The 27,635-nt window shown below is 45.2% G+C and overlaps 1 protein-coding gene across 10 annotated transcripts in view; it reads right to left on the bottom strand.

The window, feature by feature from the left end:
* The window catches only part of ADGRB1 (adhesion G protein-coupled receptor B1), a 260,482-nt gene that overhangs the window by 140,097 nt on the left and 92,750 nt on the right, over window positions 1-27,635 (bottom strand). For 8 of the 10 annotated variants that reach the window (XM_040547414.1, XM_040547418.1, XM_040547419.1 and 5 more), the window contains exons 3-4: window positions 8,265-8,423; window positions 65-172 (exon numbers count right to left, since the gene is read on the bottom strand). The exons of 1 other annotated variant lie outside the window; for it this stretch is intronic. In XM_040547414.1, coding sequence (XP_040403348.1) covers window positions 65-172; window positions 8,265-8,423 — 267 coding nt within the window. The remainder of the gene's footprint in view (window positions 1-64; window positions 173-8,264; window positions 8,424-27,635) is intronic. One more of the 10 variants, XM_040547423.1, reaches the window with a different exon arrangement.

Below are 27,635 nucleotides of genomic sequence, written 5' to 3'. Positions count from 1 at the left end.
CCGGGGGGTGCAGGGACCAGGAGGGTGCCAGCTCCAGAGGCTGTCGTGGGAGGTCAGAGCTTACCTATTTGAGGTGCAGGGTACCCGTAGTGCTGCAGTTCGTCAGTGTCCTCTCGCTTTCTGTTATCTGTGGACCTCAGCGATTGGCTTCTGGAATTATAGCGTCCATTGGCTATGGCAAGGTAATGGGTCATGTAAATACACCTTGGTTCACTCTGCAAGATCTTTCACTACAAAGGTTACACGTATAAACAACAGCGACCTGCAATGTTTGGTTGACACCACCACCTGCTTTCCAACCCCGGCACCCTTGGCCACCAGCAGTCCCCAGGGGCTATAGCACCAAGCCAGCCTCCAAGACTTGTTCTGGCTGGCAGGTCAACCCCTTGTTTCACAGCAACACCTGGGACCATGCAGAATACGATCCCTTGTGCCTGCTGTTTAATTAACTGTGGTTAATTGCTGGGGTGTCTGCGCTCTTTGTTGCACTTGTGTTTAGCCTTTTCAGATGTGCTGACAGTGAACCCCACCAACCCTGGCAGTGCTTTGAGGTCTATGGTGATGATTGGCAGCATTTTTCAGTGGAACTCCTCCTTGCAAGCAACATCTACTTAGCAATGCTCAGTAGAGTATCCAGAAACATGCTGAGTAGAGCAGGCAGGTGAGGGCAGGTGAAAAGGAAAGGGATGGCTCAAAAGGATGTCTCCTCCACCTATGCTACCCTATCACCAGCAACAAGGAGAGATGAAGGTCTGGGACCAACACAGCGGCTTATAGACCAACAGAGCTTCCATTGGGCACCTTTGCAACTCAGGTGAAAGAGCAAAGATCCTGATTATAGCATTCAGCTGCCAGTGGAGGTCTCCCACTGAAGACCACAGTGTTGAAATCAGAAGATAAATCATGTGGAGTAAAGGCACTGAACTCCTGACGAGCAGCAAACACCCTTCTTCCTTCCAAACCCACACTGCTGCCAGCTTTGCATTTGCATCCCATGTGGGATTCCTTGCTACAGAGGAAACAAATTTGACTCACGTTCTCCTAGGTTTTGGGCATGTGGCAACCCTGATTTACGCAGACACGTGCCCTCCCTAGTAAACAGACAAGCAAGCAAGCAATAGCAACCAAATTCCACCCACCAGACCTGCCTGCTGTAAATCAGGAGAGCTCAGCTGACTCCACTGGAGTCACACAGAATAACAGAGAGCAGAACTGAATCCAAGTAATCTGCGATCTGGCAACCAGTTTGTTTCCAAACAGCAGGTACCAGACAGAGGGTCTTTTTTATTTTTTCCCGAGGAGGTAAAACAGTTAGACACCTTTTCAAGACATACAAGCTGCGAGGAGATGAAATGGTGACGAATTTGATCCTGGAACCCTGGGAAAATTAATAAAGGTTAATGAAGCTTCAGCGTGGTGGCAGGAGTCTTTGCTGTCTTCCAAAAAGGGAAAGCAGAGGAGGGAGAGGAATGATTCAGAGTTCCTGCCAGGAGCCAGACTTTATATTCAGCAGCTTGGTTCACGGAAGACGCCCATCTAGTTTGTGAAATTATGTTATTCCCATTACTGCCACTTCAAAGCAGGGCCTAAGAAACCGAGGGACTGATCACACCACCACCTCCAAACCTTTCCAGCACCCAGCACTCACTGGTTGCAAGCTGCTGGCTGGAGGGGACAGGATGGGGCAGTCCCCTGCCGGCTGTCATCATCAGCAGGGTAGCAATAGCCGGACATCAGGACTGCAAACACCCTGATATTTGCAAGCAACCCTTTTCAGGTTAAATTATTTCCATGCTCTCTGAGATACAGGACACATCCCAGACACTGATCCATTCCCACCACCCTTCCACCCATTTCTGACTATACCCCCACACCTTAGTCTGCTCTGATTTAAGTCCTCTGCATGAAAGCATCTAAACCAGAAGGACCCACAAAATCTCTACCTGCTGTAAATCTCAGAGACTTCCCAGAGACTCATTTAGGCTGGGAAGAGAAAGGGGGTGGGCAGCAAAGGGCAGATGTGGGGTTTGGATGGATTTGTCAGCTGCCTACAGAAAGGAAGGTGACAGGGAAACATGGGACTGTATGTCTCAGAAGTGGCCAGTGAGTATGCATGGATAGATGGATAGGGAGACAGGGAGAAAGGAAGAAAAGATAAAAGAGCAAAATAAAATTAAAAGCAACCCTGGCACCATGGCCCTCCTCCCACCAGCTCTTAGGGCTCTGTGTTATTGATGTTTCCTTACAACTGATCCTGGACTCAGAGAACGGCATGACTTCCTTCAGAAATGACAAGCCTGCGCTGTTATTGCTCATCCTAATTAAAGGCGATCAGGTCCAGTGGCTGAACACATCACCCTGACAGCTCGCCCCAAGCTTCCTCCAGCAAAGACTGCCTCCAGGCCAAGCTGAGGTGGCTCTGCTGCAGCAGGCAGGATGCCTGCCGTTTCGAAATGGTGTTGGAAAGAAGCAGGTCAAGCCCCATTTAGCAAAGAGCATGGCTTAGATTTGACTTGGATAGTTACCTCCAATATATGCAAAACTCAGCTGTGATTCTGAAGGAGGCAGGGAGACGCCAGGTCTTTTATGCACAAGGTAAAGTTGGTGCAAGTGATGCTTTGTTGTGGGGTTTATGCACCTGAACTTTATGGGGCCACAGAATAAAGGCAGTAGGGAACTGGTCAGATCTCAAAAATTTGCTTCCTACAGCTGCATCAGTGGAGAGGAGCAATGCCAAGATGAATGGAAAACCTAGATGTGATTTATATCCCAGCTGTACAAATAACACAGGAATGGCACACTGTGGAGATACCCAGCACCTTGGAGAAGTCTACAGGAGAGACAGAGAAATAATGCCCTTGGGGCAGTCAAGAGAAGTTGCAATTGCAAGCAGGAGGCAAGCAGATGGGACTTTGGAAGAACATAGCTAAGATGATGTGGCTTGGGAGGATGCTCCTACAATGCTGCCAGTAGTGGGAAGACGAAGCTAGTGACCAACACTGCTGATAAGAACATGTAACATGTCAGGCAGCATCTTGCAGCACAGCTGAGGGGAAAAAAAAAAAAAAAAAAAAAAAAAAACATGTAATGCAGAGACTTTGTGTCATTGTGAGCCAAGTCTTGAACATCCAAGAGTGTCTTAGCAGAGCCGCACACTCTTACCTCTATTTGTCCCCCAAATAGAAAGAAAATGATGGGATCTTGAATATTATTCGGGTAAGCTGAGGTGGTGGGAAGGAAAGGATGTATCCAAGCAAAGGGTAGAAAAGAATGATTAAAAAAAAAACACATTGAAATGGGGTAAATGTATCTCAGTGCAGTGAAACCAAAGGGGAAGCCAAAGTAGAAGGTGTTGGCTACAGAGCTTCTGGGACATCTAGCATGGAGCAAAACTGAGAAGGGCAGAAGCATTAATACCCCCAACAACCAGGACCAGCTCCTCAGAGGGTGTAGAAGAGTCATTTTGGAGGCCACTGAATATACAACAACTGTGTCAGCTAACAGAATGGCCCTAATGGCCCAGTCTGAACATCTGAGACATACAAAAAAGTCAGTGAGTGAGATGCTTGACTCCCAGGTATGAAATGTCTGAAGCACCATTAAAAGGGGGAACACAATGAAGTTGCTGCAAGCAGCAGCTTGCACATATAGGACAAGGTGCTCTTTCAGCTTGACATGAATTGTAGCCTGACCTGTGGGGAGCAGAGATGCTCTCAGGATATTTCAGCTCTGTGGCTGCAGCAAAAATGCTATTTTAAATGAAATCCAGGGGCGTCATAGAACAAACAGACATTCGTCCACATAAATGGTGAGCATGTGTTTCTTCACACGACTAACAGTTGTACAGCTGAAGAGACAGATCCTTATCATGCTAGATGCTGGAAATCAGCACGGGCTGATAGGACTGGACTGGTTCCACACTGCTGTGACTGAGGGCAGGATGCAAGCACTCCTCTCCCAGGCTAGGGGAGACATAAGTGCCCAATCTGTGTATTCATAAATGTCAGAGACAGCTTCACGTTTCCTCTGCCAGATGGGACAGCAGGATTTCAGCAGGCTCCTCTGAGATTTTTGTTCCCCAGGACTAAATGCAGGCTCCCTTCATCTCCGATGGTTCTTGTATTTCTTCAGCACTGCCAAACTCCAGTGCCAGGGACAGGCCCATGACATCCCTCCTCTGGCCTAGATGTTTTCCTGCCGTGTTGTCCAGCCAGTTTCTCCTCCAGGACCCTCTGCATTCCAGGTCACCAGCAAACACAGATTTTAGCACGGAAGCATAGTGGGTTGCCCCTTTCATCCAAAAGAGCTGGGACTCAGAAGCTCATTTGCAAGCATTTGCCATTTGGTTGGCTTATTTTCCCCCTCAATAAAACAGCAGCTCCTGGCCAAGTCCAACAGATGGAGGAAATCTCTCCTGTCTCTACCAGGGAGGAGGATATCACCAGGTCCTCTGCTTCTAGCAAGGAAAAATCAGAGCTACAACAAACACTGAATTTTCTCCTTCAGATTATGCCTCTTGAGATGAAGGTTTGCCATGAAAAATGACTCTGCCTGAGTTAAGCTGCTGTTACCAAAGTTTCCTTTCCACTGTGGGTTGGGCGTTCATTACAGATTTCTTTCAGGATTTTACAGAAATATTTATTTTTCATGGAAATAATTTACCTGACTCCCATGCCATTGGGCCTGAGTGAGTTTCCCTGGGGGAATTTAGCCAGATGAGGATCATCAGGCAAGAGACAGTCGCCCAAGCAAGTGGGAAAAGATTAAGCCCACACAGAAGTGTCACCTGTGGAGCCATTCAGCTGTGCCCGTGCAGTGATCTGTAACAGCACTACAGTCTCCAGCCAGCATGTTCAGAACCACCATTCCCATCACTGCATACTGGGACCTGCTTGAAGGTCCTCCTAAGGCAGCTCTGGAAGAGGAAGGCTGGCAACACGATGATGAGAAGGGTTAGATCCCTCTAGCACATTTGCCATGGCCAGGCAAAAGAAAAGAAACCAATGAAACCTTTGTAGATCCTCTGCAAGCATTCATCTAAAAGCTCCAGGGAGTTCAGTGGGATCATGCAAGGTTTTTCCCATTGTGAACTTGCTCCCAATGTCATATCAAAGACCTCTTCTGGCTGCTGGAAATACAAACAACAAGCTAAAATACTTCTGCTAACCAGCCACCAGCTTACAAGCCACTTTGGCAGGAACAAGGAAGGAGAAGCTAAAAAGAGATAGGTCTGCCCTTGTGTTGAAGGTGGTGGTAATTTCTGTCTTATTCCAATATAACTTGCTCGGTCAGCAGCTGATTTCACTTTTTAATGGTGGGATTACTTTCCTTCAGCAATTTTTGGTGGTCCCCACCACAAGGCAAAAAAATATCAAAGCACTCATCCCTGTTTTGCTTTGCTGCTTTATCAGGATTACTGATAGCTGTTTGGTCAAGGAAACAAACATTTTGTGTTTGTTTATTTTCTACTAGAAAATTCAGGTGTCAGCCACTCCACTTTATCTGGAGAGCTAGCCAGGTGTTATTACAAAGTATTGAAATGCTGCACAATTCACTATAAAGATTTACTTCTGTCCAGTTCTTTTTAAAAAAAATAATGTTTCAGAAAAGGAATTAAAATGTAGTTAGCTGCAACATATAATGAACACTTAGGAAAATAACAGTTCAAGTGGAAGAATGAACATCCTACTCATCCCTAAGAAATCTGTGAGCAAAAGTCAGTAAGAGAAGAACAATGACACATTTAAAACAGAAGGATTTCTAATCTACCTCTAAATCCTACTGGGTTTTGGTACAGATCACAGCAAAGAGAAGAAAAGGCTAAGTATAAAAATGCAAAAGCCATTCCTGGGTCGCCTTGTATTTTGGGATTTTAAAGAATTTAAGTTGTACCTCTCTTAAGCATAGCTCCGAAGGTAACAAGGGACAGATTCTCTGAGGAGCAAGTTCAGAGCTGGGGTAGATGTGGAGAGATGCAGGTTTATCCTGACGTAGGACATAGAGATCAAGATGTGCATGGGCAAGTCATTTGGAAGAGTAATTGTTCACATTCTCCTTCAAATGCTTTCCAGCTTTCCAGCGTGAAAGCATCGCAATGAGGCTCCGCAGTTTGTCTACAAAGAGACACTTGGGAAAATTAATCAGAATTAAATTATTTATTTCGAAGGGATAAATCAATCTGTGCTGCCTCCTTCTGTGGATGTCTTTCCAAACAATGGCTTTCCACTTAGCTCAAGATCCTTTCTTCCCAAACAAGCTCTGTTGAACAAACCACACTTTAACTGGAGCAGGAGTTGACTGGGTGGGTAATGGGAAGAGGACTGGGAGGCAAGTGGAATAATTTATTGATTCACAACCCCCTGGGGCACAATCAGCCTTTTCCGTGCTTAGGATCAGCTTTGCTTAGAGTTGCACTCTAGAAAAGTGAGTAAATAAATAGTGAGTGAATAGTGATTCATCCTTCACTGCTCTGCTCCCTGCAATGAGTGGAGCTGGAAGCCCAGCCCAGGCTTCCAGACTCCCTGGCTGCCAACCATCCCCCTTCATCCCTCCTTGCTGCAGCAACTTCAGGAGATCCAGCACGAAGAAGAGCGAAGGCTGGTGCAGATCATGGGAAAGCATGATGCTCCTTGTTCAGTGTTGGTGGGGATGGACCTGGAAAAGTGTGTCCAGTCTGGGGTGCTCCAGTTCAAGATGGATGTGAAGGAATCAAACAATTCCCATGGATGGCTGTGAAGATGAACAGGGCTGGGGATGGATGGGCTGCAAAGAGAATTTGCAAAAGCTGGGTCTCTCATTTGTCCAGCATGGGAAGGGGACTCTAAGAAGTATTTTTCGCCTCTTGTCCTATGTGCTGTCACATCCCAGGAATGGCCACAGCTACACAACCTCCCTACAATGCTATCTATAACTCCAGACATTCAGGAATTCAGAGCCATGTCCACCAAAACCTGTGTGGCCCTTCCTCCAGCTCCATTCAGATGCACTCAGGTCCTACAGTTGGTCACTGCCCTCAGGTCCAACTTCCAGGTCCCTGACCACGGATGGATGCACTCTCACCCTCACCACCCCAAGCCCCAGATTCATTACAGCTCCAAAGTCACCAGCAAGCATGGGGGATATCTGTTAAATTCCCCTAGTGTGGGCGAATCTCCGAAGGAAATTAACAACAGTGAGTCAAGGAGATGAAGTTCAATACACTAGAAGGTTTCATTAAAAAAAAAAAAAAAGCCTAATTGCAACAAGATTTAAATTTATAGAAGTGGCAAAAAATGCATGAAATCATTTTAGCCCTTATTAGAGGAATATATTTATATCCCTCTATTTGAACTTCCCCTTTTTCAAGAGATGCTTCCCTGCCTTTGAAGGCAACTGAACTTTCCCCAGTTATTTGCCTAGCTGGAGGAGTTATCCAAACATTCTCTACTATAAATGTGAAATACAAAGCAGAAAATAATTATAATCAGACATCTGCCAGCACTTGCTGGGCTGAGATTCTTCTGCTTTTGTTTTTCCCCTCCATCCTCTCTCCCTTCAGCTAATGCAAAAGAAGCAGGGGAATGAAAGTGCCACAGGTCACCAGCTGGACCCATCAATATTGTCCTGCTGACTGGCACTGGCAATCTGTCCCTTGCCTTCTGGAGAAGAGGACCTGGAAAGAGGCTGCAGAGCCTCTGTCTTGCAGAGTCTTTGTCTTGCTCAGGCCCTTCGTTTTGTCCAAACCTGTCTAGTGGCCAGACCTTTCTCCATGTCTTAGTGCTGTAAGCTTTCATTTTGTAAAGGAAAACAACATTGCACTTGACTGGGAAAGGGAAGTAAGCCAAAGAGAGATGAAAGAAGCAAGATTAGCACCTCTCTTCGCTGCATGCTTTAGTTGTTTGGAAGAGAAGCTCCAGAGGCCAACTGTCAAAGAAATGCCTTTAGGGTATATATTTTGTCCAAGCCCATGAACACCTGATGTAGGCCTGCTTATGGATACCTATTATGGACCCCTATTCTGTGGGGCAGGGGTCTGGATCTGCAGACACGAGTGTTGCAAGACGTGTGTCAGCATGTGTGCATGTGCACGCGTGGCCACGAGACAAGCAGGGAAGGGCAAGGCCATGCACAGCTGAAGTCTCATGCTCCCTTGGGCCTGCTGCTCCACCACAGCCCTTCAGCAGTTTTGCTGTGCTTCTTTCATTAATTACAGCCACGGGGTTGGGGGATCCTCCTGAGAAGGGCGAGCCGCTCGCGCATGTGCAGGGGAACATGCCTCCACTTACTATTGCACGCCTTCCTATTGCACAGCCGTCCTTCCTCCAGGACTCCCTCGCAGGCAAGGCCTTCGTTGGGAAGGGGCTTGCAGGAGCGCATGCGGGTCTGCAGGCCTCCCCCGCAGTCCTTGGTGCAGTCGCCCCAAGCCGACCACGAGTTCCAACCACCTGGGCAAAATCCAGAAAAGCCCTGTCAGCTTCTGTGTTCCGAGAGGGGAGACAAAAACAGACCTATAGACCCTACAACACAGCCCCTGCCAAGGCCCCAGAGCAGGATGTCTTTGAATGTGGTAGGAAGACGCCACAGGAGGGTGCAGAGAGTCAAGAGATGGGAGAGGAAGGGAGAAGCGTTACCTTTCCATTGACTTCTCTTCAACCATTCCCCATCTCTACACAGGCACTTCACCTTCCTGAAACCCTGCCCCATTACTAACTAGTCCAGCTCTTGCTGTGCTTGCTGTTGCAAAGGGGTCCCTTCCTCTGGAAAGACCCTCTCCCTGTTTTGTTGCCTGTTGGATCCTGACCCCAGAATCCAATTGTGAAAACCACTCCAAGGTACACATCCATCATAGATGAGGTTGTCTCTCCTCCCTCTCCCACCACACAAACACGTGTTCCTGTGTGGAGAGAGCACAAGGGAGCTGGGAAGGTCTAGTGGTCTTACTTCCCACTCCCCCTTGACACCAAAAGGATCATCCTTTGCCCCAGACTGCAGATATCACCAACCACTCGTGGCAGACAGAGAGGTACGGCTCCTTGGGACCGCTTTGGTTTGGGGAGTGATATTCCCCTCCAGTTTCCTTGCAGCACCCATGGGAAGTAATCTGGGAGCTTCCCAAGAAGGTGAAGGTGATTTTTGTGTCCCCTTCCCAACACCAATGTCAGCAACATGCAGATTTCCTCTTGTACTACCAGCTGCAGCCCTGCAGGCTGATGGAGCCCGTCATTGAAAGGATGGCCCTGCCACCTGCAAAAAGGAAATGCCAAGCCTCTGCAGTTGTCTGCAGCCTGTGCCTTGCCAGGTTGTTACAGAGGACTTTTGGCCCTGATGGGATGTCCAAAACCATCAGCAGCAGAACAGATCGTGAGGACTAAAACTGGTCTGCCTCACACGGGCTGAAGCCTTGCAGCAGGGCACCTGCAGGGAGCCCATCAAGGCTTAGTTTTGTGTTGTAAAAGACAGCAGGGGATCAATCAAGCCTTCAAGTGACAGATAAGCTGTCATATCCCTCAGTGATCCGTTCACTCCTCATCACCCATATCCAGTAAGCCAGAATATGCTCTCTAAATGGCCCCTGCTCTAACAGCTGGTGACCGTTTCCGCTCCATCGTTTGCCTGCCCCATGGGGAGAAGCAGAGGTGGCCCTTCATCCAAGAGGTGGATGCTCTCAGATGGTTGCTTTTCCTGCTGAGCATTCCCTCATTACCCAAAGCTACCCTTGGAGATGCTTCAGGTTCATGCTTCAGCATGGTTTCAGGTGTGCTGTGCTCAGGTACAAGTAAAGATAAAGAGCTACAGAGGCACTTTTTTTTTGAACAGAGAAAACGCTGTGAGAAATAAAAATGCTGCTTTTTAAAAATAATAAAATAACTACTTTTTTTTTCTTTTTTTTTTTTTTTCTTTTTCACCAGGAGTCATTACCTCCGGAGTTGCAAATACTTCACTTCAGCTGGCCCAGCCTTCCTGTCTTGCTGTTTATGAGGCAATGAAAATTGCAGCTGCCCTTTGAGCTGTGTGTTCCACTGCTTCCTACACACACTGGGCAGGAGAACAGCTCTGTCTTGAAACAAAGTGGGTCCTCAACAGCCCATCTAGGTAACAGGGGAGAATGTGGGGGAATTACCACCACCCCCTTGCACAGGGACAGGCAGAGACTCATCCACTGCCACTGCATAAAGACACGGTAGGGCCAAGTATTGATTAATTTCATGAAGAATGAGATAAATCAGCACTTTCAGCACTGTCAGCACTTTCCTCATTGCACTGCAAAACGATGTCCTCCTAGACTCTTTTATACCATTCCTAAGCCTGTCCATGGAGTGATGTACTCCTCACAAACCATTATCATTGAATCCTGCACATTTCATGCTCCTGATTTTTGCTCTGTAAGATAATTCTCCCACTTCTCCGATCATGGTGTCGCAAGGGCTCCTACTGTGTTAGCACTCAGAGGCAAACCAGGACTTCCAGTTGGGACTGGAGCAGGCTTTCTCATCAGTCTCAATGAATTCCCCAAAATATTGTTCTATTGTTCTTGTACTACAGAGAAGGGTGCATTGTCCTCATCAGACCATACTTTAATTTTTACTATGAATTGTTACATTTTATGGTCTTTTTTTTTTTTTTTTTTTTTTTTTTTTTTTTTTTTTTTTTAGTGCTAAGGAACATCTTTCCATTAGCTTGGGTGGACTTGGAAGGTTTCCTCCTGCCTCTTGCAGTTTTGTTCCTCCTCTCAAAACAGAGATCCTGTACTAACACCAACTGAATGGGGCTCAAATTTTTGCTACCAAGACAGAGAGAGAACAAACAGGGTGCTGAATGCAGTGGTATAGATACTTAATAATGAGAATAATATGGGAAAATAGTTCAGGATGGAAACACAGGCTGGTGAACCTTCCAGCAAGTGTTTCAGAGATCTTGGAAGCAGTGGGGAGGATGGGATGTTATTAGCACACAATAAATATTTGTCCTTGAAGGAGATGGTTTTTCCCTTGAAAGTTACTTTCTCTGCTAGTTCTGTTTCTAAACAGTGCAGGGAAACAGACTTGTGTCTCCTGTTTCCTGACAGGAGAAAGATTGTGTTTCTGTTGCAAGAGAAGCCATTGGCATAATGGCAAATATCCTGATGCCTTGGTTGAGCTAATCGATAGGACATCTGTAACCAGACACATTTAAGAGCTAATAAACTCCTTGCTTGCCCTTTTAAGAATGTCTTTCTTTACTCTCCCTCCCTTGCAGATTCCCTGCTTCACAAAATCCTTTATTTTCTATATTTTTTGGGATACTTTTTAAGTTAAAATACATGTGCTGCAGTGTGTTAGAAGGTTAATTTCGATTGTGTTTGTAGGCACAACACAGACTAGTTATACAAACTGCATCTCTGTCATGGGGTCCTTAGCTCAACAATGGTATTCAAACAGGTTACATTTCAGGAGGTAATCTATTATGAAGACATTAATACCCTAAAAATATATAGAAATAGATACTGCCCAGTCTCACTGGAGGAAAGAGTGGGGTAGAGTTTAGGGTCCTGTCTTTGACTTGTTCATACTCTGCTTATCAACTGCTATGGGTGAACCAGTCAATATGAGATAGAAGCCATCATGATTTCAAACCCTTAACCAGAATGAAATCTCTTTATGAGGCTGAGGACAGATAACTTCCTTCCTCTCCTTCTTCCTCAGTTTCCATCCCTTTTGTGAGTACTAAAGAGAAGCTAGAGTAGAACTACCAGTGTACTTATTAAATCAGCACAGTCAGTTACAGCCAAGACAAAGGTATTCCCCACCTTATGATGTAGTCCTTTTTTATCAGCAGGTTGTCCCATGGTCCTGACAAATGAAATACTGCATGTTATTTATCCTGTTTATTGTCTGTCAGATAAACCTTTTGAAATCTCCTTTCTTTTCCTGGGTCTAGTCATTTGCTGTTTCAAGTGATTTGTCTTTTTTAGTGGTGTTGTAAAGAAGCAGTTAAGGGCCTATTATATGAAGTTATACCCATCCCACCTCTGAGGGGGAAAAAAATGCTGTGTCAAGAGTAAAGCATTCAGCTCTTCTGCCCACTGCATCTGACTGGTGTAATGGTGTGGCTGCATAATGGCAAGTCAATGAGTTACCATTGCTGTGGAACAGATGAGCTGTGGCAAAACAGAAATGCTCTTGGTCCACTTCAGGTGCCACAGAAGAGAAACAGGGCAGATTTTGTCACAGCAGTGGCTTCATACATATCCTACAGCTCAATTCATCAGGAGTGACTTGAGCTGCAGAGAGGGGCATGGACCTGCATGGACTCCCCATCTTCTAGGACAGACTCATCCCCACCTGGCTTCCACACAACTTCCCTGCTCTGACCCTTCTTACATTTCAAATGTGGGCTTGAAGGAGACCTCACTGATGCCAAAAGCAAGTAAGAGGTGAAATACAATGCAGAATCCCACTGAAGCTAATGGGACCTTTTGCAGATAGGCCCTTTTCCCCCGGAGTCTTGTTTCATCAGCTCTCAACAAACTGCTGCACCCCGCTGATCGATGCGGGTTGAGTTGCCATCTGTCCGTAATCCAGAAATAATGAGTCTGCTGCAACTGCTTTATGAAGGATTTTGCTTTTCAAAGGCACTGGTTCCTGTGAAGGTCATATACCCACCCCTTTCCTACTTAGCAAAGTTTTTCTCAGCTGCAGCCTTGCAGGCCTATAGACCTTCCTGTTGTTTTATTCTCTTTAACTGGAGTAAAAAGTGGCTCAAACCTCCAGCTCCAGAGGCTCCCAACACAACCAGGAGCTATCACCTCAATCCTATAGCAAGGTATGGCTTTTATTTTTCATTTCTCAGAGCGGTCCTAGCCCCTCACGTGAGTCTTTTGCTGCATGTGAAGCTGCTGCTCTTGGGACTGTTCTGAGTGCTGTGGAGACTGTCATTCGGGGCGGCCTTTTAATCCAGTTTCTAAAGAGCTTTTTAATCCTCAGTCGGTTCTTATCATGATCACGTACTAAAACAAATTACTTTTCACGCTAGGCTGACCAAATGCATTCTAATTCTCCACAGTTAAATGGAGAAACTTTCAGGATGGTCAGACTCAACTTTCAAGCTCATATTTGGTATTTCTTGTTCTGAATCTTAAGTGGAGATGCCAGAAGAATAGGTCTTACTACAAATTAACTGAGAGAGCTCCACTTAGAAGTCTCGTCCAAACACCCTTGATCTTTGGGAAGATTTGCATCCCAATCTGGAGTTTATCTTTGCAGCTGACAGCTGTGATGTGTCTCAGATGCCAGTCAGTCAATCATGCCTTTAAATTTAACAGCAATTCCTTAAATTAGACACCAGTGACAACAGAAAAAAACAAAACCACCAACAACAAAACCCTAAGGAATCAACACAAAACAATCAATAGAGCACAGCAAAATGGTCTTTGCAGGCACATAACATCCATCTCCAATTTTGTTTTGGATTTAGCCTCCCACTGACCCCAGCTGCAGACACTTCTGGTTGGCAGCTCTCTCTCAGACTCTGCAGGCCAGGACATCTTGTATTTGAAAAAACATGCTAAGACTACATAAAGCCATCACAGTTCTGTGTCCTATATCTGGAAATATTTATAGTGGACTTCATATCACAATATTTGAAGGCTTGGGAATCATCAGCAGTTTGCAAATGAGCGAAGAAATGCTATTTCTTATCCAAACGGGGGAAGTGTGCTAAAAGGAGATTAAGAGCAAGATTGTTTTATAGCATCTGAAAGTTTGGTGTCTTATCTAAACTTGTTATACAATGGAAAAAGAGAAAGAGATTCTCCACAGGGGTTTATAGCTGCCTTTTCTTACTATGTTGAAGAAAAAAAAAAAAAGTCCAGAAGGGACAGTTTTGAAGACAGCCTTCTATTACACAAAGCAGTGAGCTTTCCCTGGAGAGCCATGCTTTCAGTTTGTAACTTCTGTGCGAGTCAGGAAAAAACCTCTTTCAGGAAGATGTCCCCTTCTGATGCTCCATGTGATAAGAGCCTATGGCAGCACAAGTGAGTTGCTCCAGTCATTCATTCTCTTCCCTTTCAAAAATAAACCCCAAATAACACTTTGCCCTTTTGCAGATTGTGCACACTAATATCATAAACAAACCACCCAAATTCCATAGAAATCAAAATCATTCATTCCAGCTCTCCTGTACAGCCTTCTTTTTTTTTTTTCAGATCCCAAGGCTCTGAGGAAAAACAAACAAACAAACAAACAAACAAACAACAACAACAACAACAAACCACAACCACCTCCCCAATTAATGATCTAGTGAGAAAAAAAAAAAGAAAAAATAAGGCTGTATCTTATTCTGCCCACCATCCACACTGTGTATCATGAGCTCTGCTAGGTTATCTGTCTAAGTGTTAATTTAATTAAACATAAAGGTCCAGTGATGAACAGTGAGCCATGACAGGCAGAAGCACCCTGGTAACATACTGGTTGAAAATGGGCAGCACTGAACGGGCTATGAACAAGGTATTAGTCTCCAAGGGGAAAGATCAGTCCCTGGTGTGAAACCTACTAAGATGAGTCCTCACGAAAGACACTGTTGGTTTTCTAAAGGTCTATAGGACTTATTGTCCTGTAGGGAAAAGAGAATGTGGGGACAAGCGTTTGGGAATCACATGAAACTTTCTCTGGGGTGCTCAGGATAAGGATAAGGAGAGATCAAGGCAGATTCATGTAAGAAGCACCACAAACCTCAAGATGGATTAGCCAGCAAGTAGGATAGGGAAGATCCGAGACAGGGACAGCATGATCTGCAGATCATGCTGGGATCACAGGGACAGATGATCTGCACAGCTAGGATCATCTTTTCCATGCTGCGTGTGTTTACCTCTAACAAACTCTATATCAACAACAACTTTTTATTGCATCCTGAGGGGAAGGGCCCAACTTCTACCTGGAGCAAACAATCATGCTGGTTTGGTTATGTAGGTCCAACTAGTGGATCATGACAAGGTCTAACTGTGAACACCATAAAGGTCAAGAGAAATGACCAAAGGCATTTAATAGCTTCACTATAACCATACATCAGGACTTTCCCCCACAACAGGGAGATGGGTGGGGGCAGAAGAATGACGATTATGCAATATTCATGAACGACCAAGATGACTAGGGAACAGTTGTTTGCTCTCTTTTCCAATACAGGACCTGAGGGGTGTCAAATGAAATTAGCAGAAGGCAGGTGCAAAACCAATGAAGGACATAATTCTCCAAGCAGAGTATTGTCAAGCTCTGCAATGCTTTGTCACAGCATGTAAAAGACACCAATATTTCTACAAGTACAAAAAGCAGATGGGGAAATGCATAAAAGAGAAACCCACCAAGTGTTATGAGATCCGAAGATGGCAGCTCCTGCTCAGAAGGTGTCTGGGCTGCACCTTGTTGAAGGCTGGATTGATGCTGTATGCTTGTCCTGTTCAGCTCTTTTCTCTTGGTTGCCACCACTAATGAGAGAATATTGGGCTGAGAAACCCCTGATCTGACCAAGATGGTTTCTGGTATTTTCCCAGCTGCCTGTCCTCTTCCTACCTTAACTTTATTACTTTGACGAAGATCTCCTCAAAACACAGACAGCTCAAGGTTATGTCAGTATGTCCCACCACCATTGAAAACGTTGCTCAGCTCACTCATTTTTGAGTACCCCAAAAGTGGTGTGATTTTCAAAGCTGCTGAGTGTCCAAAGCTGTCATCTATTTCTGTAAGGTTCACAAGTGCCCTCTGTCCCAGCAAACAAAGGTATCGAGGCCTGGTTCAGAGAAACATTTAGGACCAGCTCCAGTCTCCCCTGCTCTGCAAATCACTTAAGGAAGTTGGAAATGAGGCCACAGTGCTTAGCTTTCAAGGAAACCCAGCATAAAACTGTGCTTATTACATGAATCCCTGCAAATGAAACACCAGAGATAAAGAGGGATTATTTATGTGGAAATAATGGGGGAGGTAGGCAGGGAAATGAGAAAGGGAATGTTTAGTCTGGAGCAAGAGATCAAATAAGACTGTGGAAAACTTCCCCTAAGGAAGCCATAGGGGCTTCATCACTTCACTTATTTCAAAGCAGAACAGGGAAAATATCAGAGAACAGACTTGTAAGGAAAAATCCAGCATGTATCACTGGGGAGGAATGAAATGCTTCCCCGCCCTGAACCTCTCTGATACTGCATAAATCACATCAGAGCTGAGTTCACACGCTGTTTGCTTCTCCGCGTTATTGCAGACCTCAGTGCAAAGCACAGAGGGGACGTATTAGCATAGGCACATGCGTGCCTCTGTACAGTGCTAAATACACGAACATATTAAAATAAAACCGTGTTATCTCAAGTTGATTAAAACCTTTCCTGATATGCATGTCATTATCTGTTTTCATTAAAGCTTGTTCAAAAAGGCAATCAAAGAAGAACATGTGTGAAATTTTCTTCCATGTGCTGCCTGCTCTGGCCTGAAGTGCCTCAGTTTCCCCAAATTTGTTTTCATCCTTCTGCATAAAGCACTCCTAGAGCCCCAAATAAACCCATAAATGCAGTGACATGTTATAACACCCAGAGCTTTGCAAGCCCAGTGCAATTTTAGCTTGCTTCCTGAGCAGTATTTCCAGCTGAAGGATTTCTATGGTCCCCAGGACCACAGTATCTCAATCCTCCACGAGCTCCGGCATATTTCTCTTCAAAAGAGCACTGCAGAACAGGGCTGTGCTATTATTGCCTCTGCAAGCATGACCCCAGGGGGGGGCAAAAAGCTAAAAGACTTGCCCAAAGTGTCACAGGGAGCCTGGTATACAGCTCAGACAGATGATAAATTTTCTTAAGGTTAAGCATCTTAAAGGAGAACATGGAGTAAATCACCCAGGAGAGCATAGGAGTCACAGGATCACAGGATCATCAACTGGATGAGGCTGGAAGGGACCTCTGGAGGTCATTTGGTCCAACCTCCTGCTCAAGCAAGGCCACCTACAGCAGGGTGCCCAGGACCACATCCAGGTGGCTTTTGAATATTGAAAGTTAGTTGAGTGTCCCCTTCTCAGAGGGGTTTTGCCAAGGAGACACCGCTCTGCAGACACCGCTGGTGGCCCACAGTGTGCCTGGCTCCTCTGACTGCTCCCAAGACAGAGCCAGCAACACGAACTCCAGCTCAACGCTCAGGCTGCCGCCTTGGCAGCTATTAAACCAAATATTTGATGACGTTTGGATACACACAGCCAAATCCTCTTCACACGGAGATGTCAGTAATAAGGGTTTTGCCTCGAAGGGGAATGGAGGCGGTTGAAAACCACATGAAAGCACTTGGTGTGTGTGCACCTCTGAAGAAGGCTGGTGAACAAGCAAGTTGTCAGCAGGTATTTCTCCCTTCAGTGTCCTCTCCTTCGCAGAACTGTCGGTTACACTCATCCTGCAGTGGGAAGATGCTAATCCTGCCTTCCTTGCTGGGCAGAGCCTGACTTTACAGTCTCATCCTGACATGTCATTAGTGTTTTTCCTTGTAGGAGGGAGCAGGCTTTGGGCTTGTCTCTGTGTGTAGTTTCTTCTTATTAAGTCTTCTTTTCAAGCAAGGGAAGAGGAAGAATGGGTGGGTTATGTACTGCTTGGACAAGGTGAGTGCAGAACTGTAGGGGAGGCGTCTGCAGGGTTATATCCAGATGTGTGTACAAAGGGTCAGGATGCAGCGTGGAGAAGAACCTCCATGCAAGCCAAAGTTGGGGGTCAATAAAAACTACATGTCCATGTGGCTCAGGAAGATATTTTGCTGTAAAGAGATACCCAGATAGTCCACAGATGGTTAACACAGCCCTCGGGAGAGTAGCTGTCTGATCAGGATTGCTTGGGACCAGAAATTACATTGCACCAATGAGCATCGAAGCCCCTTGTACTGGGTTGGCCACTCCCGCTGGGGTCAGAAGAAGCATTATGGATCGATGGATCAATGCCTAGGACCAGGCTAGGAGTGGTAAGGTCCTGTCTCATGGGAGACAATGACAACAGAAAATAACATTGAGCCATGTTTGCACCAGAGGTGTCCAGGGTGAGTGATGCTGTTACTGCACCAGGAGTGGTCATGAAGATGAGGACTGAATCTCTTTTTCCCTCCTTGGCCAGCCCCTTTGCACCCAAATGGAGTAAAAGAGAACAACAGAAGAAGCAGTGAGACGCATCTCCCACTTTACTCTTCTTCTTCTTAGGGGTTCAGGGTCCTTGACTGGACCATGGCGGGAAGGGGAAGAAACTTTCCATTGCGAACACTGGCACTGCTGGAACAACGTTGGGAAGGCATTTCCCTCCTGGGGATACTATTCCCAGAGGTGTTTAAAAAAAAAAAAAAAAAAAAAGTTCTGATGGTGTGTGATGTTTTGAAAAGATCAGATTCAACTAAAGCTCTGAAGTTTCTACTGAATACAGTTTTGGGAAGAGTTTGCCCTGAGTTTGTACATGATTGATAAATATTGGCAGTGCTAAAGGATGTGTACAACTCTTAGAGGCACTGCATAGCATACAGTGCCAAATCCGCCCCATATACAAATATGAACAGCAGAGAAATACAATTTTTTTCTTCTCTGCAGGTCCCTGAGGTCCATGCTAGGCTACTGAGCTTTGCTCTGAATCTCCAAACCAGTTCATATCTTACTGCTGGTCATTTTCCACAAAAAAAGTATCTCTCTCCTCCCTGGGACACCTATTACAGTAGGCCATCTGGTAGGAGGTCAGGTCTTTGACATCACAAATCTTGAAGCTACCCATTAACCCTTTCATTCCCCAATCTTTGCAGGGCCTCAGTGCTTCATGTGTTGCTGAATGGTCAGTGTTTGCATTCTGCTTGCTGTTAGCCTGTGCTCTTCTGACCATTAATTGAGTTCTATGGGCTGCTCAAATTTGTAGAGTAGTCTGAACCTGTATGTACCTGTTAATATACCCACTCTTCTCTTCCCTTTCCATGTGTATTTATCTCTCTCTTGCTCTGTTGTACCAATCATGGCAGCATTTAAGTGATGCCTAATGCAAGCTCTTAGGATCCTTTGACATTGATGCTAAGGCGTGGTAAATACGTGAGCTATTAACACCATTGCTGGCAATCTGAAGTCGGAGCACTGTAAAACAGACTGCAGGCACAGCAATTCACTCACGGGTCCTGTAGAGACACTGCGTTGTAATGATTAAAGCAATTCCCAGCCTGATTCATAAACGAGTGTTCTCAAAGTCATCACCTTTTCCATCAGTGGCGAGAGGGGACCACTCACACGTCTGCTATGTCCCATCTGGTCTTGCAGACAGCTGACTTGTGAACTCATCTTGTGTTTTTGTGACTTGTTCTTCACAATAACTTGATGCAGGGTGGCCTGTGCAGCCATGTCACCTTGCTACAGGTGAGGTCTCTCTCTGATTTCTTCTGTTATAACTGCTGAAGGAGCAGTTACTGCTGAAGAACTGCTGAAGCTTTTCCTTTAATGAATCTCTGAAGCATCTTCTCAGACATTTTCTAATCTGCTGAGTCTCAACTTGATACCCATAAGCTTCAGCTAATGGAGATGAAGGTGTGTCCTGCCTAAAACTATTCTTTCCTGTAAAGAAATGAAACTGCCTTGGCCTGGGAGACGTCCTGCTCAAGAAAAGAAAGGCACATTATCAAGAGAGGGTAATGATATTGTCAGTCACTGTACTAATTGTACCAACAAAGGTATTGAGAAGTTGCCAGGAAGGCTCAGCATTTACCTAGGCATTTGTAAATGACGTTTTTTCTTTTTTTTTTTTTTTTTTCTCTGCTATTCAAATTTGCCATTTATATTCCAGCCGTGTTAAGAGGCCTTGAGTAAGGTGAGAGCAGTCCTGGGATCAGCACTCTGCAGACAAAACAGTTCCAGACAGTCCTTGATCCTGAGAGCTTGCATTAGGCAGCATCTAAATGCTGCTGTGATTGGTACTACAGAGCGAGAGAGATGAAGCAGCGTGGAGAGGGCAGGGGAGAGGAGTGGGTATATTAGCAGATACACAGAGATTCAGGCTACTTTACAAATTATTGGCCATACTTAAATGTTAAACATCATGTGCATTAGCTTTTTTTTTTTTTTTTTTTCCTGTGAGAAAATGTAGAAAACATCCCTAAGCTAAAAGATTGCTTGCCTGCACAAATGGTTGGATTCTGAACAGACCATGGATGTTATTTTCCTTCCAGCACGTCCCAAAATTGAGTGGAAAAAATAATTCACACAAGAATAGGGGATGGAGACTGACAGAGGAAGATTTATCTGCATTTTTTTTCCCCTTTCCTCACCTTTGGTGCACAGAGCAGTCAGGAATATTTAAATATTCCTAAATATTTGTAAGGAATGTTTAGGGTGGAGACCCAACATATCAGGTGTTTCATTTTTCTCCAAGACTCTGTGAACCTGGAAACATGTCTCAATCCAATATGGCTAGCCACATGAATATGACTCCAGGAATGATGTACATCTCTCATCTTCACTCCTCTATCCAGCACTTGTATCTGAAGCCCTCATAAGCCTGATCCCGATGGCACAGAAGGACCCTGGTGGTCAACTCCAAGTGAGAGCTGCAGCCCCCGCAGCTCCCAGCCCAATACCTGCTTGACTCCAGCCTGTCAGCATGGTTTACTCTCATAATTTCTCTCTCTGTGGCTGTCCATGACTCCTTTCTTATAAATACAATCCAAAAACTCCCCTGGAAACATTGACTTCTTGTCCAACAATTCCCGTTTAGCACAAGGCAAACTGCTAATAGTTATACTACTAATTACAAAGGGCTGCTGTCTGAGGAGTTGGGTTGTATTTCATTTTTCTTTGTGGTCATCCCAGATGATCTCTGATGGCCAAAAGTAGAATTCCAGGTGAGGGACAGATCTGTATTATTTGGTTTCAGATGGTCCCAAGTGTCTCAGGTTGGATACATCTTTTTTGAGCACATCAGTATGAGCCAAGAGCAACATCTACTGGCCGAGCTGTTTAGTGAGATCAAGTGTAGATCCGGCACAGCCCATGGATTTACAGACCACAACATATCTGTGAGATATTTTTAGCCACTATCCAAACACCATGGTTAGCACCAAACACCTCAGCTCTGCACACCTGGAACTAGCTCAGATCCACGTATAATCTAAAATTTGCAGTTCAATCGCGCTGTGTCACAGGTAGAGCATCCTGGTGGTGAGCAAGTATCAGTGTATCTCCACATCTTCCTAACATTGTGCTCCTTGCACTTTCTGTAGGCTGTGCCTGGGTTGAAGCAGCCACAAAGCAAGCAGTAATCTATCTACTGTCACCAAAGCTGCAAGAAATTTCCACTGGGAGTATTCAAGTGCTCTGCCTTTAGAGACAGAAATTGAAGTGTCCAAATTTGCAGACATTAGTGTCCTAATGTGCTTTGTGTGCTCGTGTGGGGGGTGAGGGAGAACAGCATATGAGTGTGTGCATTTCAGGGTGGGGACTCAGTGTAAAAAGTGATGCCTTTAAAGGTGGATTATGGGAAAAGAAGAAAGAAAGACGCTTCATCTTCCAAAACAAGTCTATCTAGGTGTTGCTAAATTCAGTGTTAGCAGCCCTTGTTCCACCCTCAGCCTCTCTCTTCACAGTTCTTCTCAATGTAGAATGTGGGAGCATGTGTATATTAGGGAGAGAAAAAATGGTGAAGCTACACCCAAAATATAGAAGTAGAGAAGACTGCAAGTTCACTTTATTAGGATGACTGAGTCTGAAACTTATTAATAACAGGCATAACTTATGCTTCCATCTCTGCAGTCTGCAGGACAGAACCATTTGGGCATTGATGGGTGAACAGAACTCTAAGGAACTCCAAATCAATTACACAAAAAATGCAGTTTTCTATCCTCGAGAGAGCCACTTCTCCCTGCACAGCAAGATTTAAGGGGAAGAAAGAGCAAAACAGCTTGATCTGTCTATTCTGAGCTCACTGCAAGATCACGGACAATCACCCAAAGCGCTGGAGAGCTGCTAGAGACTCCCTTAGTTTTAGAGATTTATGATACAGATGTGTCATCTGAGCCACAAACTTCTTTCATATGCAATGGAGGGAAATAAGCACTTTAAGGGTGTTGGCCATCAATTTCACCACCCTGCTTTAGGGGGAGATGGTTCTTACCCCAGAAATCTATTGATTTTAGGAGACCAGATGACCTGCTCAGATATTGAGAATGTCACTTGGTCAGAGAAATCCTGTTTTCCATGAGAGATGGCAGGGAAGCATAGGAAGTTAAAATGAGAAGGAACAACAAACTAGAAGTGGATGAAAGCAAGAGAGGAAGAGCAAGCCTGCAGGAGGTGGTGAACTTGCTCTGTATAGGCATTGCCTGCTCACTCTCAGCCACATCCAACCATTCACTTGTCAGTCTCCTTTCAGGCCATGGTGTCCAGGTGTTCCTTGCAGACAAGATCAAAACCAGAAGCTCTGAGGGCTGCAGGGAGCCATGCCCTTTGAAAAGGTAGGAACCAGCAGCATCATAGGAACATATAAGTTCCTAATAATTCATGTATGTAGCCTAATAATTCAGGATTTCTGGTCAGGCTTCCTGGATGTTTGGTGCATGATCTCAGAAAAGTCATCTATCTCTGTTCCCTAAGCCAGTGAGGGCTTCAGGTCATGATGGGGAATATAATGATGTATGAGGGTACTAAAACCGGAAGAAGAAGAAAGGAATTCTCTTTTTGACCATTATTATAGAAACAGATCCCAGTTGGAAGTTTTACTGAGCCTGATGCAGCCCAAAACCCTTCAGACCCCTCTTCCCCAAGCTTCTACCAGAAAGGGACCATAACAAAACCCATCTCTTGGGATGGGCATTGTTATCTGTCAACATACACAGAAAGGCAAAGAGATAAATTCATCTTATGCTTGATTCTAGTCTACCACTAATGGCACAAATAAGTTCTTGTTGGGACCTATTAGGCTCCCAGCATCTCCTGGGGAGGACAGACAGGTTCTCACAGGGAAATGGATCCCTCAGACCCTCCAAACTGCCTCCAGTGCCAGCACACAGAAATTTTGTTGAGTACTCATGGTCAATGACAGTTCAATGGGACCAGGAAGATCAGGATGTTCTTTTACCTCTTCCTGAGGTTGCCTGACCTTATCTGATGCTTTGTGGGCATACACTTTGTGTTTCATCACTTCCACTTGGTTTCAAACACAGTTTTATAGAAACGGCTTCATTGGAGCAGTCTTGGAAGAATAGGGCAACACCCCAGACAGTTCGAGCCTTCCTTCCCTCCCTGCCAGACTGCAATCTCCTGGTTACAGCAAATTGCACACAGGAGGCTTTAAGGGCAAGCGTCTCCTTGTGCATGGGGAGAAGGAGTCCCCTTATGTCTAACAACAAATAAAAATAGAAATTACTCCGGGCTACAGAATCACTAGGATCTGGATTCAGCTCCATGCTTCCCAGCTGGCTCCTATTTCTAGGTAATAGGTTGAATCAAAATGCTGCATCTAAGCAGATGGGATGGTTGAGGTTTTCTGATCCCTGGCTGAGCAGGCACACGAGGATACACGCAGGTAATTCGTGAGCAGAGGCCAAATAAAGAACAGAACATAAACCAAAGACAGGAGGGGCACTAACCTAAAGGGAAAGGTTGAGCTCTCGTGTCTCCTTGAATAATGCAAGGAGCAAAATATTCTGTTACTAGCCTAGGGAGCAGACAATTAAAACACTACTTGAAGCAAATGTCTCCTGACTCTGGCTCAGAATTTCAATTAGTTTGGGAAGTCTTATTGCACTTAAGTGCAGGTTAGTGACATTTCAGAGAGGGGAGATTGATTGGGAGCCGGGTTACAGCTCAGCCAGTGGGGATCATGTCTAGGGGCCTGTCCTTAAAAAACAATGTGTGATCTCTGCATGGCATTTTCCTTGTTTGGCTCTTTTATGTATCCTATGAGAATAAATAACCCCAGTAGCCGGAGCTGTGTCCCCTCCTTTCAAACACTGCCTTATTTTCTTTCTCATTTTCCTGCAGTCTCTTCCTCCTGGTGATTTTTTTCCATTTTCTTTGAGCATCCTTAGGCATCCAAATAGTATTTCCCATGTCTTTTTTCTTCCTCCTAAAGTTTCTAAGCTTTCCTTGCCTTAAGAATTAAGCTCTGACTTCCAAGAAACTATTTTCAGAGCATTTTATCAGCTTTGCAGAGCAAGATAAATCAAGGGAATGTGTTCTACATTTTGTCCCTGATGGACATCTGAATTGCTGGATTTGGCAAAGGTTGCAAAGGAAGAGGAGGGTCATATTATAACAATATCGCAGCAGTACCAGACGAATTACACCTGTAGGTACAAACTGCTCCTCTCTTTATTACTAGACACCGAGGCAGCACCAGGGAAAGCCCAGTAGCTGGTATGCCCAGGCAGGACTGGCCACCAGGTCCTTGGGGGCAGAAAATCCTTCCTGTGGCTAGATGTGCCTAAGCTAACTACAATTTTGGGGAGGAATGCATGAAATAGGAGGCACACAGGGCAATGGCTAACCAGGACACAGATACTGTAAATTTTCTTGCCAATAGTGATTCAGCATAGGAGTGTTTTCTTTTTCTTTTTTTTTTTTTGCTATAAAGCAGCCCAAAATTCATTTCTGTGCCCCATCAACCCTGCTTTTGTTGCAATTTCTCCTGCATCTGTACCCAGCTGCACGCATCATTAGGACCTGAAGCAAACCCCTCCCAGAACAAAACACTCTGATCTAGCACTTAAAATCTGGCATAACCTAAAACTCTACCAGGGATATACTGGAAGAGCTGAAGAGCAATAGCAACAATCAGACGGGATTAAGTTTTCTGCCACAGAAAGCTGCAGGGAAATGAGCATCCTTATGCCATCAGTGCATTGATGGGCAAACGCAAAGCATACTCTGCTGTAAGCAGTAGCTTCTGCTCAGAGGTGATGACTTTAATTTTAACAACCACCCATAGACATATTTCTGGTCTGTAAATTTGCTAAATCAGTTTCTGGACCCACAGCCACTTTGGTGCAGGCAGTGTCCTGTGATGAGGGGTTCCACAGCTTTGTGATACATCGCCTTGGCATGCTGGGCGAGCCTACAAGTCAAAAAGCCCTGCTAAAAAACAAGTTATATTATCTGAGTGGGACACGAAGCTGTCTACATGAATTCTAGCTGGCCTAGAGACAGACAGCAAAGCAAAGATTTTACAAAGGCTGTTTTAATTGCATCCCTTCCTACAGCCACTGTGGAGACCACAGCAGCATGTGCTGGGTCTGCTGGGGCAGAGGGGCTCACGTCTCCAGTGGGCAACTGGTGCCTGTGAGCAAGTTCCATAACGCAGAGATGCACAGCATCAGCATTGACTCCTTTAGCTTTCCACAATCTTAAATAATTCCCTACAGCCTCCAGAGATGTTCTCATACATAAATATCTGTATACAGGCATGCACATATTTGGAAAACACAACTAAATGTGAAGATACATTTTCTCTGTTACTTCTAAAACTGTCTTAATCCAGTCTCTTGATACAGTCATCTGAGGCGTGGATTTGCAGCAGAAGAGAGGTGATAGCATTACACAGAAGTTTTCCCCTCCAGCAGCAAGCTCTGGCTGTGCAGATACCATCATGATTTCTCAGTTGTGTCCCCAGCCACTGCCCATATGGGCTTTGCATATCCCATCCCATCCACGGAGGAAGGAGGGGCTCTAACCTCAGACAAGGCCAGCCTCACACAGCAGACCTAGCAAAAAACTTTCCAAAAAAGTCTGCCTTTGCATTTGGGAATGGACTTGAAAGGTAAATATTTTCCAGAAATATTCTTGCTGGGTTCTTTGGAGATCTGTGCACCTAGAAATTAAATTACCGATGCGCTCTGCTTGGGAGCACAGAAATAAAACATGACTTTTTATTTATTTATTTATTATTTTATCTAAATGGTGTTCTCTTCTCCCTGATCAGCGTTGAGGAAGGTTTCATCATCAGAGGAAAGCCCATTTCGTGCCATTACTCATCCTTCCCCACGGAGCCCCTCATGGCCCACATAAACCACAATTGCTCGGAAACCACCCCTGACCCCTTGAAATCACCCTGGAGGCTTTTTGAACACCCCCTCAACAGATTGTTCCTCTTAGCATCTGTAGAGTAAGATGGATCGATGGGGGACCCAGGGGGTTATTTTGCCCATGAATTATTTAGACTCACTGGGTAATATTTCATTTTAGACTGGCCTTGTTTTATGCTTGTAATTTTTAATTCTAATAATTCCACCTCTAGCAAGCAGAGACTCCTGAGAGCACTAGATTATATCTCAGTGGGCACACTCTCGAATGCATAAATAACCTCTCCTCTGCTGACAGCACAGGGGACGGGCTGAGCTTTCAGTGAGGTTTGCTCCCCCCTCAACTCTCTTAAAGGAATCTTTATCTGTGTGCATCTATTCTGCAACACGCCTCTGTTTCGTAGCAAAAGCACTATTTAAATGCAAATGTTGACTTTTTGCCAGGGACTAGGGGGAAAATACTCAGTCTAATGATATCCTTCCAAAAGTACAACTGGTGCTTTTTTTTAAAGGACCTGCATCAGAAGGGGTTGGGACTTTGGTTCCTTGCACTCCTACCCACCTCTTCCAGTGCTTTCCTCTACCCATTGAAGTCATGCTTCTATCCTACCTTTGCAAGGACAACAAAAATATATAAACTGTACTATTTAAACAGAAGTAGATATATTTAAAAAGGCTGAACTTGAAGGAAAACAAAGTTTTTTTCTCAGATTTTCCCTTCCCAGACTGTTTTTTTTTTTCCTCCCCCATTTCAGGACAGATGTTCCAGATATTAAATGTCTATGTGAAAGTGACAGTAAGATGGCTGTTGGGCTGCAGCCCTCTTGCTTAGGAAAGGAAAGAGGAGATTTAGGTTCAGGAGCTGGCTGAGAAGGAAAGAAGACACAAGGTGAGTGGGAAAAGGAAAAATGCTTGGGCAGGGTGATTAATTTTGTCCAGGGATACCCACTGTTTACTCTTTTGTACCATTTGTCTCTGTTCAAATACCAGTTCTGATTTAAAGCCAAAATTAGGCAGCCTTTTCAGAAACTCTTGCAAAGGTAAATAGCTCAATGATGCTGAAAGGGCACCGAAGCTGGGCCAGACAGGGAGAGAGAAACAACCCAAACACCCCACCGAGATCCCCACAGAAGTGCCCTCACCCACAGCCATAGGGCCAGCAGAAAACACTAACTCTGGGATTCATTTTGGACCATAACTGAAAATTTTGGACTATGACAGATAATTTTGGACTCTGAGTGATAATTTTGGACTCTGACTGACAGTTCTGGGCTCCTAACAGTAAGGCTTTGTGTAGGAGCACGAAGAGCTCAAAGCAAATGGAGCCAGAGCTTTTCCTCTCCCCACATGTGGGGGTCACCAGGACCAGCTGGGGCAGAGAAATTATGTGGGGACACCAGAGCTTTCCTTGAGTGGAAAGGGTGGGAAAGGGGCTGGATGTGCTGGAAGACCTGTCATAGAAGAGCTGTAGCATGAGACAGGAGCTGGGACAAACCAGAGGACAGCAGAGGCCGTGTGTCTGTCTGCGATGCCCCTCAGCCATCCGGACCCACGGCTTCCCGCATCCTTCCCCCTGCCTCCTGTTGTATTGCTCAGGCTTTGCAGGCTGCTGGGTTTCACCCTGGCTTTATCTGATGTGGTTCAGTT

This window comes from Cygnus olor, chromosome 2 (assembly GCF_009769625.2).
Source record: "Cygnus olor isolate bCygOlo1 chromosome 2, bCygOlo1.pri.v2, whole genome shotgun sequence".
NCBI classification, from domain to species: Eukaryota; Metazoa; Chordata; class Aves; order Anseriformes; family Anatidae; genus Cygnus; species Cygnus olor.
The sequence above is the reverse complement of the archived record's forward strand: the minus strand, read 5'-3'. Positions and strand labels throughout refer to the sequence as shown.